Source organism: Rhagoletis pomonella, unplaced genomic scaffold, assembly GCF_013731165.1.
Source record: "Rhagoletis pomonella isolate Grant_MI unplaced genomic scaffold, Rhpom_1.0 Rhpom_scaffold_00002, whole genome shotgun sequence".
NCBI classification, from domain to species: domain Eukaryota; kingdom Metazoa; phylum Arthropoda; class Insecta; order Diptera; family Tephritidae; genus Rhagoletis; species Rhagoletis pomonella.
The window spans coordinates 92,857,987-92,869,442 of NW_023458556.1; the positions used below are offsets into that span (position 1 = coordinate 92,857,987).

The window sequence follows — 11,456 nt, forward strand, 5'->3', positions numbered from 1 at the left end:
ACATGCATTTACATATGTATGTACATACAAACGAGCACCAATTAATTGTATTTAAAGAAATGGCGTGTCGTCTATTTCCGCTGTAGCAAACGTAGTACATAGGGCGACATCTAGATGTCATCTACCTCGCCCTATTCACTACAGATGTTGCCCTATGCACTATGCTTTTTTATAGGAACTTTTCAAAGCAAAGCTTTATGGTGTCGGACACACAACATTGAAAGTTTCTGGATCCATAACATTGAAAGTTTCTGGACACACAACATTGCAAGTTGATAAAAGCGTTGTAAAAAGTAGTGGTTTACATACTTATGCTAAAAACATTTCTTTTATTTATTGACTAGATGCCAAATACGGAGGCTGAATGGTTGCAGGTTGCAAATGATTTTAATACTTTGTGGCAATTCCCACACACTTTGGGTGTGCTTGATGGGAAACACGTGCGCATTAAGGCTCCGGCACATACATGATCTCAATTTTATAATTTCAAAGGATTTTTTAGCATAGTTTTATTTGCATGCGTTAACGCACACGGTCGGTTTGCATACATAAATGTTGGCTGCAATGGTAAATCCTCCGCCAACACAATATACAGAGACAGCCATTTATACGAGGATTTACAAAACGGGACACTAAGCATCCCAAAGGCTAGCCAGTTATTCCTCCTTGCACTGCGGAAAATTCCAGTTGGAAGAGTAGCGGAACTAGTCCAAATGACGCAGTTATTCTTCCAAACGGAATACCTATTTTCCCAGAGAGCAAGGGTATAAAACCCTGATGGCAACCCCACAGTCGGCCATTTCTACATCGCACTGGTGAATAGCAACCGGAAAGGCATCCTCGTAAAAATTCATGAGACAATACGTTTTAGTTTTGCCAAAACACAGACGTGTCGATGGACACTAAAGTCAACGTAAAATCAGGGTTCGGAAATATTCACTCATCTTCGTACGCGAAGGTGAACGTATCAAATATTCCCTATTGATTCTCCTTCGCGAACGAGAAACATAAAACCCGTCCAGATAGTTCGCTGTTGTTCGTACGCGTATGTATTGGTGGACCAAACAGCGTGCTCATATATGTAGCTATAAGTGGCAGCGATGCCTTCGCGAAGGTTCACTGGTGTCGTTCTCGTTCATAAGTGAATGTAAATGCTGCGTCAAACATTCGCGGAAAGTTGGTGTGGCTGGAGATACTATTCTATGCGAAGGCAATTTTGTTAATTGCATAAGATTTGCGACGTTCATTCGATTTTCAAAAATGACGTGTCAAATGAAAGGGTTTGGCCTCTAGATGTTTCCTTGTCCAACTTGGAAAAGTCAGGACAGACTTCGCGGTTTTTCTTACCGATGATGTCAGTGTCATCGGCATAAGCCAGCAATTGTACGCTCTTGTAGTAAATTGTTCCTAAGCGGTTCAGTTCTGAAGATCTTATTATCTTCTCCAACATCAGATTAAAGAAGCCACATGAAAGAGAGCCGCCCTGTCTGAAACCCCGTCTGGTGGCGAAAGGCAACAAAGCAGAGCTGGTGGTATTACTCAACGTCATTTTTCACAGGCGTATGACAGACATAGCGGCATATACCTTTAAGTACTGTCGAAAGCGGCTTTAAAGTCGACAAATAGGTGGTGAGTGCGGATCATTTTCTCGCGGGTCTTTTCCAAGATTCGGCGTACTGTGAATACCTGGTCTATGGTATACAATACATTCGATAAGACCTTGCAACCTATGCTTAGAAGGCTGATCCCGCGGTAGTTGGTACGCATGGCGGGGTCGCCTTTCTTGTGGATTGGGCAGAGCGCACTTGAATTCCAGTCGTCGGGCATGCACCTTATTACTTCCTTGCCATCGTAATTAAATAGCTCAGCTGACAGGCCGTCAGCTCAGACAGCTTTGGCACTTTTCTTCATAGTCAGGCGCTGGGATATCGACTCCATCGTCATCGACTGGAACCTCGAAGTGCCTCCGCTATTCAAAAGGGTCGAAAAGTGTTCCCTCCATAATCTGAGTACGTTCTGGACATCAGTCACTAGGTCGCCATGGTTGTTCATACAAGAGTCTTGAAACCTTCCGTAAGTCGCTCAACTCTCTGCTAAAAATTTCGGGTGTTTTTTCTGTCGGACAGCATTTCAAGCATTTTCTCACACTCGTGATCGTACCAGTAATTAGCGGGAAATGTGGTTCCACTGCTCGCGCAAGTCGGTTTGTTGAAGAGTGCTCTCTCACAGCAGGTGTGAGGGTCGAGCGCCGAATCCATTGGCCGTCTGTTTTGATTGCAGCTTTTCGACGTTGAACTTTCCCTGCATTGTTGGGGGCCCTTTTTTTTGCTTCTCCGAGGTTAGGTCGTATATTGGATGCATCAATATAGTAGTGCGAGTCGATGTTTGGCCCTCGGAGTGTACGTATGTACATCTAAAACATGGAAGCATGTCTTCCGTCTATCACAACATGCTCGATTTGGTTTCCCGTTTTTCGATGTGGAGACATCCATGTAGCTTGAGAGAACGAAAAATGACACTGAAGATGGAACAACGCCGAAACCGGTTTGTCTCCAAACCAAATTTGACAAGGGACGACGGAAAATCGTTCCACAATACATCACACTCCTACCCTGTCGGAAACACCAACAACGAAAATAAGAATAGCTTGATGGATGTTTTTATGCTAGAACCCAGTAATACATACTGCCAAGCTTCGGGCCCCGGCGAAGTGGATCATCCTCAGCCCGCCGTTTCTATGTGGAGGCTGATTTTTTCGACACTGGCACCAAAGATCCCTTCGTTGCCCACCTTGGCATTTAAATGGCCAAGCACGATTTTTATACGTGTCGGGGGCAGCGCTAATATGTACGCTCTAAGCTAAGAGAGCCTTGGATGCCTCGTCCTTCTCTTCCATCGGGGCATTGGCACATGTGAATGAGATGTTGAAGAATCTCGCTTTGAGGCGGATTGTGGCTAGACTTTCGTCCACTAGAGTGAACGCCGGTGTCTCTCCCACCACAAATCCAACACCGAATTGCACTCCTTTACGTGGCAACTGTAGTAGACGTCGCAAGGCTCACGCTTACCTTCCTCGCCCCGTCCATCGCATTTCGTGGATGGAGCTGATGTCAGCCTTTATTTTCCCTAGGACTTCAACCAGCCGGGCAGAGGCACCATCCCGATTAATCCCCAGCGCACGCGGGGTGTTACGCCCTCCCACTTTACCTCGCTCCCAAACTAGCGTTCGGTCGCTACCCAGAGTATTCATGGATATAAATATCCGGACGTAGTTAGCTGCGATTTGAACCGTAAGCACACGAATCACTTCTGGCCACTCCCAGGTGAATTGCCGGCAAAAGCTTTGCAGTACTGGGAAATGTACAAAACATAGTGGCCAAAAACGAATATCTCAACTAAACCCTGATGAATTTTTTTAAATTCGCTCTACATACCTGTATAATAAACCAAATAGCCGGACAAAACGTTAAATGATATACATACATATGTATGTATGTATAAGTATGAGGGCGTATTGAACATTTTGAGTACGCAGATTTTTTAGGCTGGTATATTTATTTATGCTAAATATATTAATTGATTTTGTTTTGTCACACTTTAGAAGTAAACGTCTTGGCTGTTCACCCAACCGCTTAGTAAAGACACAAACCTAAAGACAAAGTAATAAACAATTGAACTATAAATTTATTTATAGTTTCCGTTCAATCAATTTTGTCGACTGCAGCCAGGTTTTTACCCTTTTAAAATGGAAGTGCTTTGAAGTTAGAGATAATAACTTGATACAGAACCGGATGATCCACATATCTACTTTTCAAATCAATTTACTAATTATTTAGTTAGCGTTGGGAGTATAATTTGTTATACAGTATATATATAGGAAAAACCTTGAAATTTAGGGGGGGCCGAAATTATCAAGCAAGCATTTCGTGGTAGTATTTTTGAATATCTAGGCCAAAAATTGAAAGTTAGGGGGGAATGCACACGCATTCTGGAGTAAAAATGCTCACTCTCCCAAACGTACGCCACATACACTCCTCGTCATTTGAATAGCTCAACTTTTTAATAAAGATTAAAGAGTATTTACGCTTTTAATTTTGGTTATTTAATATTCATTACATCTGATTTTAAAACTATATACAGAGTTAAAAAAAATGTCAACAAAGGGGTACAATAAAGTGCAAGTTTCAAGTGTCTGTAAAATAGCGGTGATTTTTGAAAATTTTTTTGGTGATAGTGCTGCGCATTTTCTCTCATACAAAGTATGCTCGACAAAACTTTTATATGGAATAAAATGCGCAGCACTGTCAATAAAAAATAAATGAATTTGAAAAATCGGGGCTGTTTTAGAGTCACTTCAAACTTGCACTTAATTACACAATAATTGAATGGGCATATCAGAAATTTTTCTAAAAATATTATTAACTTATTCACTGCAGGTCATTAGGATGGCACACTCCTATGTTGATCTTTTTTAAGAACTGTTTCCAGCTCTCGAGAAAAACGAAAAAATCATATAAAATGCTGCCCAAGAAATGGAAAATAAACTTTCTTTTAAGTTTTAGTTTGTAAAAAAATTTAAAATTGCATTTACCCATAGAATATGCTATATCGTCACTAGACACGAATAAAGGCGCGAGCTCAAAAGTTGTCGGCGAAAAAAGATGCATAAAAAAATTTCAGCGTCAAATACTCTTAACATACTTCGCCAAAGTTTTTTATAAGCATCTTTTTTCGCAAAATTTTTTTAAACGCTTTTTTTCACCGTCAAAACACCAGCGCGCCTTTATTCGTATGTAGTGACGATATTTTTAAAAAAAATTTATATTAAATAAACAAACGGAAAACTGTAAATACTAAGAATTGAAAGGGTATGCAATTTAAATGACGAGGAGTGTATATGAGCAGCGTGATTGTGTTAGGGCCAAATTCACAGTGCGTACAAAAATCTGTAGGTAACTGCCGATTCTGAGTTAACTACGCACTGTGAATTTGGCCCTAAGTGTGCCAATTACGTTTGAATGAATTTGCGTTCGCTTTGTTACGCTCTCGCATGTATTTGCATGTGATGCTTACGCTCTTTAAGCAGGCGCTCACTCTCTGTCCATGCTTGTATATGAGCAAATTTGACATCGATATAACTGTTGCCAACTTTGTGCCTTCCGCAAGAAATTCAGTGCGTTTAGGGAATTAAAAGGCAAAAATTGTGTAGTTTAGCGCTTGTTTTGTTCTTTGGTGCCCTTTTCAAGGCAATTTTATAATAAAAAAGTGATTCTATGGTGACATTGTATTTGACTTACACATATGTTAGTGTTTGGCCGAGCTTCTCCTCTGAATAATATGCTCTCTATCACGGAATCCATAGAATATTCTGCTAATTAGCTGGGTGTACGCATTTGTACAAAAGTAAGCAATTGCATGAAAATAAAGGAAAGGAGCGAAGTCCGAACGATGGCTTATTGTGTATATGAGGAAAATGTATGCTCTTTGTTTGGTACACAAAGTCAGTATTACCGCAGCCGTACTGCGATGAACATGATGTCGGTGGGGTATAAATAATTGTTTCGCAACTTTTCATACCCTTCCTCCCGTAAACCGTTTTCCCTTTCTCCAGCCCGCGCTCGCACTTTCGCTACTGCGCGGGCAAAAAAGTGCCCATGTCTGCATTATAGAACCAAAACTCAAGAGGAAGAGGATGGGACGGAGCGAGGGGCGGAATTAGCCATACTCGAGCTATGGGAAGACCGAGTGGGGGAGCCCCGTGGGCTGCGGAGGAATGCGCTCGTCTACGCGGAGATGGCAGCGGACCTCGCAGAGCTTGGGTACACCCACAATGCCAGGGATGTGCAAGTTAAATTGCAAAATTTTTCGCAGCGCTACAGGTATGTTCATACAAGAATTAAATGCGGGTATAGTTTAGTAATTTGCCATGATTTCGGGCTGCTATTGTGTGCAAATAGGTGACCCGACACACACACTTGTAGTCAAAGGTCTAAGCTTAATTTAAAAATTAATTTTGTAATTTTCCTTGCCTAATTTATTAATAAATTCGAAGGCTGCCAACACGGTAAGGTGTTTTGCACAAAAAAAACTGTTTACCGAGTTTAGACCGTTTTCCAATGATGTTCCCCAGGAGTCTATACGAGGCTTCGAGGAGTCAAGTATGACTTTTTATAAAGTTTGAACTGTGCTCTCTACTGGTTTCAATATCAAGAGTCACGCCCCCTCTCCCTCTGCCGACCAACCCAAAAACCGTGGGCAAATAACTAAACATTCCCCTAAAATGCTATTTGTAGAATCTTAATTTTTCAATTAAAACTTGTAGAAAGGAAAAGGCAGAAATGGGTCCTTCCGGTGGGTCGCCTTCTACATGGGTGCACTATGAGAGGGTGCACCAAATAATTGGAGGGTTCAAGTCAAATCTGCACACGGAGCTCACGCTTGAAAGCATTGATGGTACGTATGTTTTCGTTTATTTGGAATCACTTGCATATACATACGAGTACATATCGTCCCCCGTAAGCCAAAAAGTGAATGTGCAAAAATGAAAATTTTGGGAAGTTCATGTAATTAACATTCTGAAATATGTGCTATCCGTGTATGCATTGTATGTTTACGTATAACGTAGAACATCCAAAGATTAATCCAGCCAACACAATAACTCAAAATATGGTAAATTTGCACATTTATGTTTCTGGCCCATACAATTTTGGCGTGATAATGTGCAAGTTTTTTAACACAATAGGGCTATTCAGGATTTTGTGGAAATGGTTTTAGATTTGCAGTTGGAATTGCAATTGCAATTTTTTTGCTTGCTGCCATGGCAACCGCGTGCATTTTATTGTTGTGAATTTACAAATGCAACGGCTATGCAAATCGAAGAGCATATGCACAATATCCTGAACAGCCCTAATTTATTTTTATATGGAAGAAACCCGCAACACCTTCAGCGGGAAAAAAATCAGCGGTAATTTTTAGCAACTTAAAACTTTCACTTTATTGGTCTTAAATTTAAAGGGGCCACAAAACTCCGCACTCGAAAATTTCCTAAAAAATCTGATAAAAAATTTCATTGCCCGCAGCTGTATAGGGCACTCTAGTAAAATTCCTAATTCATTAACCTTTTTAACACGTTTCTTTATCGTATCGTTACCTTAATTCACAAAGGCCCTAAGCAATACTTTTCTAAACTGGGGTTTTCACACATTTTGGTAGGATATGTTAAAATACACCTTCAATACAAATTTCAAAGTTTTAGCATTAAAATGGTACTTTTTAAAAGGTCCTACCTGTTTTTGATACACCTTTTATATGATTTTTTGCTCCTGTAAAATAAAAAATTCGTTGGTTTTGACCTTTTTGAATTAAAGTAACGATATACAATAAGCAAAAATCTTTTCATTTTACAATTAAAAAACGTTTAATTGTATTAAATTTTTAATGTTCACAAAAATGTTTCTTTCAAACAGACTCATCAAAAGCATCGTCATCCATTGCACCTGTACCGTCCCCAGGAACACCGTTGCCATCACCCTCGTCGCCACTGCCCTCACCAGTACCTTCAACATCAGCGTCGGCTGGAAAAGCAAGAAAATTTAATTTTCAATAAAAATTATTAGAGAAGTTTGACAATTTATCGTCGGACATTGCCGAACATCTGAAGAGAATGAAAAGGAATTAATAGATATTGAAAGAAAGAAAGCAAAGGTTCAAGAAAGAACCGCAAAAGATAATTAAGAAGTAAAACGAGCCTTAATATCTTTTTTAACCCTAGAACACACACCCGGGTACAAATGTATCCACTTTCAACTTTGAAGTGTTGTAACTTTTGAACCGCTAACTTCGGATCTAGGAAGATTATTTAGTTTTGAGTTCAAATTCAAAATTTGAACCAGATCGGACCATTGGTTCAGGAGCTACAGCCTTCCAAACACATTATATACGTAAACACACACCCGGGATACGTTTGTACCCCAATAGTAAAAATCCTTATAATAATAAAAAAAAAACATTTTTTATATTATTTTTTTATTTGAAAAATTAAAAATATTCATTTCACACATTATATTATTGACTTTTATTATAAAAATTATAAAAATGCATCTTATATCTAAGGAAAATCATGGCAAATAGAGCAATTTGTTGATGTGACCGAATGTTCAAGACACATTGGCTTCTTACATTTGTCGCACAGCTTACTGGTTTTTCTACGGCGTTTTTCCTCTTGTGCGTAACATAAATAGCAAGATCCGGACACAGGTTTTGGCGTGCGCGCTGCGGCAGATGTTGATGCTGCTGTTGACACCATTGATTCCACCGGTCGGTTGAAATATGCTTCAATAGCAATTTTAGTCGAAAAATTTCGCGTCACTTGACGATTTATGGCTCTGGCTTCAATAATGGGCATACACAATGCTTCAGCCAAGCTGCACAGGATCTGCTTACGCTTGTTGTTTGTTCTCCAAGGCAACATAGGGTTATTCAAATCGTAGACAATGTAGGCTGCAAGAGCTGTAATGTCCAACATGTTGAAGAACATCGCTAGTGGCCATCGTTTTGTTTGTCTTTGTGTGGGATATTCCGCAAACATTTGGTCCATTCGATCAACACCACCTTTGGTACGATTATAATATTCAATTATTTCAGGTTTCCCACTGTCAGCTATTTCAGCATCATTATGCATGGTCGAAAGCAAAATTACTGCTTTATTTTTTTTGGGAACATAAGAGCACATTGTCACACTATTTTTGAAGCCAAATGTCGTTGAACCAATTGTCCTGTTTTTGTTCTGCTTCATTTCTTGAGGAATATATGATTTGTTTTTGCGCAAAGTTCCAACGATCGTGAGTTTCCAGGTGAGAAGCAGTTCTGCAACTGGCAAGGTCGTAAACAAATTGTCCATTATAATGTTTCGGCCACTTCCTTGGTATTTGGCAGACAAATCCTTCACCACTCGTTCGCCTTGGTTCGTTTCCCTACCAGTTTCTGCTTGGCCAGTATATATTTGTCCATGCAGTGGATATGCATTTGTGGCATCGCAAATCCACCAAACCTTGATACCATATTTAGCAGGTTTTGACGGTATGTACTGCGTAAACCGTGTGCGTCCACGGTAAGGAAATAATTGTTCATCAATCGTCAAGCATGAGCTGGGCTTGTAATGTGCAGCAAGATTATTGTTCATCATCGTCCACAACTCACTGATCGGTGCTGCTTTATCAGTTAGTAAGCGTGTTGCACGAGTGTTTTTATCGTCAAATCTTAGGAACCGCAATATCGAACAGAAACGGTTGACTCCCATTGTGGCGCGATATAAAGGATAGTTTTTGACGCTCCATAAATCTCGAACATGTTCTCCATTGCTATGGTTCGCACCAGTCATAATAAGTATGCCAAAAAATGCATACAGCTCTGTTATTGACACAGGCGTCCATGACTTAGGAGTTGTGTTTGGATGCGCATTGTTGTAAGCATTATAAGTTTCTTTTGCTAACTTATTTGTGTGGCGCATAATTATATCAGCCATTTCAACGTTCATGAAACATTTGAATGTTTGCTCTATTGACAACATTTCAGTGCATCTAGCTGGTCCAGAACGTTCTCTTATAATATTTTGTCTGAGTACCTGACGACTTACATTTGGTTCTTTCATCCACTCAGTACCATCACGTGCAACAAATTTTTCGGCACTAGCAGGTAATTCATTATTTTCTTCTACTTCTACTTCTTCTTCTTCATCATCCTCATAGTCCGCATAATCAGGTAATACTTCTGCGGCACTTTGCGAAACTTCAGCATCGTCATCAGCAATTTCAATGTCATTGATTTGAATTTCTTCTTCATCTTCTGAGTCAAAGTCATAGGGAGCGTCATCGTCACAAATTTCATCAAATAAAGATTGTATATATGATTCTCGCTGTTCCTCAGTTAGCCTGCATAATAAAAAAAATTAGTATATGTTTACATTGTTGCTTATTTTACATTTTTTACCTTCTATATGCTGCACTTGATAAATATTTGTTTCTTCTTGAAGTCATTTCGTATCCAGTTATTTATAGTTTCAGTTATATTTATTTTCACTTATATTTTCACTTCTTACACTTTTGAGCACCAAAACAATAATGAAAATATCAACAGGCAGCATTTATAACAACACCTCGTGTGAAAACAACCCTTGCAGCTGCATATAAAATACAAAATCCAGTTATACCAGTGTATTTGCTACCTACGTACCCATACCTTGCGCGACCTTTTTGCACATATCTTTTGAACCAGGTAGAATATTTCAATGAAATAAAAACCAAAATGTGTATTCGTTGTTACTCTACAAGTATATTATTATAAATTATATTATTTTGTTTTGCATTTATCAGGACAACAACAAAAACAAAAATCCACTGTTGCATGTCCTGACTTTATTTGCCCATATCGCTGGAACCAGTAGGAATATTCGAATGAAACAAAAGACAAAATACTTGTTATATATTAAAATATACATTTCAAAAAAAAAATCATAGAAATCGGTTGAATAAGCATTAAAAAAACCGCAAAATAAGGTCCCGGGTACAAACGTATCCCGGGTGTGTGTTTACGTGGTATTTTCTGGGTGTGTGTTCTAGGGTTAAATAAGAATTAATCTTGTATTTAAATAATAACACTACACTGCGTTGCATAATTATAAGACCGTAACATATTAACAAGTTTGACTACGTAGTTTTAAATTATTTAATTTCAATTATTTTCCTATAAAATCATAGTTCATTCTATAACAAACACGATACAAATTCACACCTTCAACTTTGTGCAAAAATTATAAAAGTTTAGCAAATTTTCATAAATATTTTTCTTAAACAGTTTTTGGAAAAAATTTGCGCATGCAGTTTTATAGCCCATTGAATTCTAGTACAAGAAAGAGCAAGTTTGGAGTAGCTAAAAAATACCGTTGATTTTTAGCAATTTTTTCTCTTGACGGTGCTGTTCATTTTCTTCCATACAAAGTATGTTCGACAATTTTTTTTATATCGAAGAAAATGAACAACACCGTCAACAGAAAAAATTGCTAAGAATCAACGGTATTTTTTAGCTACTCCAAACTTGCTCTTTCTTGTATTAGAATTCAATGGGCTATAAAACTGCATGCGCAAATTTTTCCCAAAAACTGTTTAAGAAAAATATTTATTTGTTTTTTGTTATTTTTTTGGCCTTTTTAATAATTATATTCAACAATTTTATAATGAGCTCGAGGCCATTTTTTAAATGAAAATTTATTGTGGAAAAGCAACAATAATTTGAAAAAATGGTAGAAGTGATAGCTATTTCGGAAATCACCACATTTCCTCATCAGACTTCTTTCAGTAGGATTCGAACCGACGATCCCACTGACTCAGCCAGTTGCCTATGCACCGTGCTAAGACGCCTTGTAAATTATCGTTTGCTTATTTCCACTATTTTTCATTTTT

At 38.6% G+C, this 11,456-nt stretch overlaps 1 protein-coding gene across 1 annotated transcript in view; it reads left to right on the forward strand.

The window, feature by feature from the left end:
• Positions 1-7,643, forward strand: part of LOC118756061 — a 10,619-nt gene extending 2,976 nt beyond the window's left edge. The window contains exons 4-6 of the mRNA XM_036490858.1: positions 5,670-5,879; positions 6,323-6,453; positions 7,467-7,643. Coding sequence (XP_036346751.1) covers positions 5,670-5,879; positions 6,323-6,453; positions 7,467-7,606 — 481 coding nt within the window. The 3' untranslated portion in view covers positions 7,607-7,643. The remainder of the gene's footprint in view (positions 1-5,669; positions 5,880-6,322; positions 6,454-7,466) is intronic.
• Positions 7,644-11,456: the final 3,813 nt, after the last annotated feature.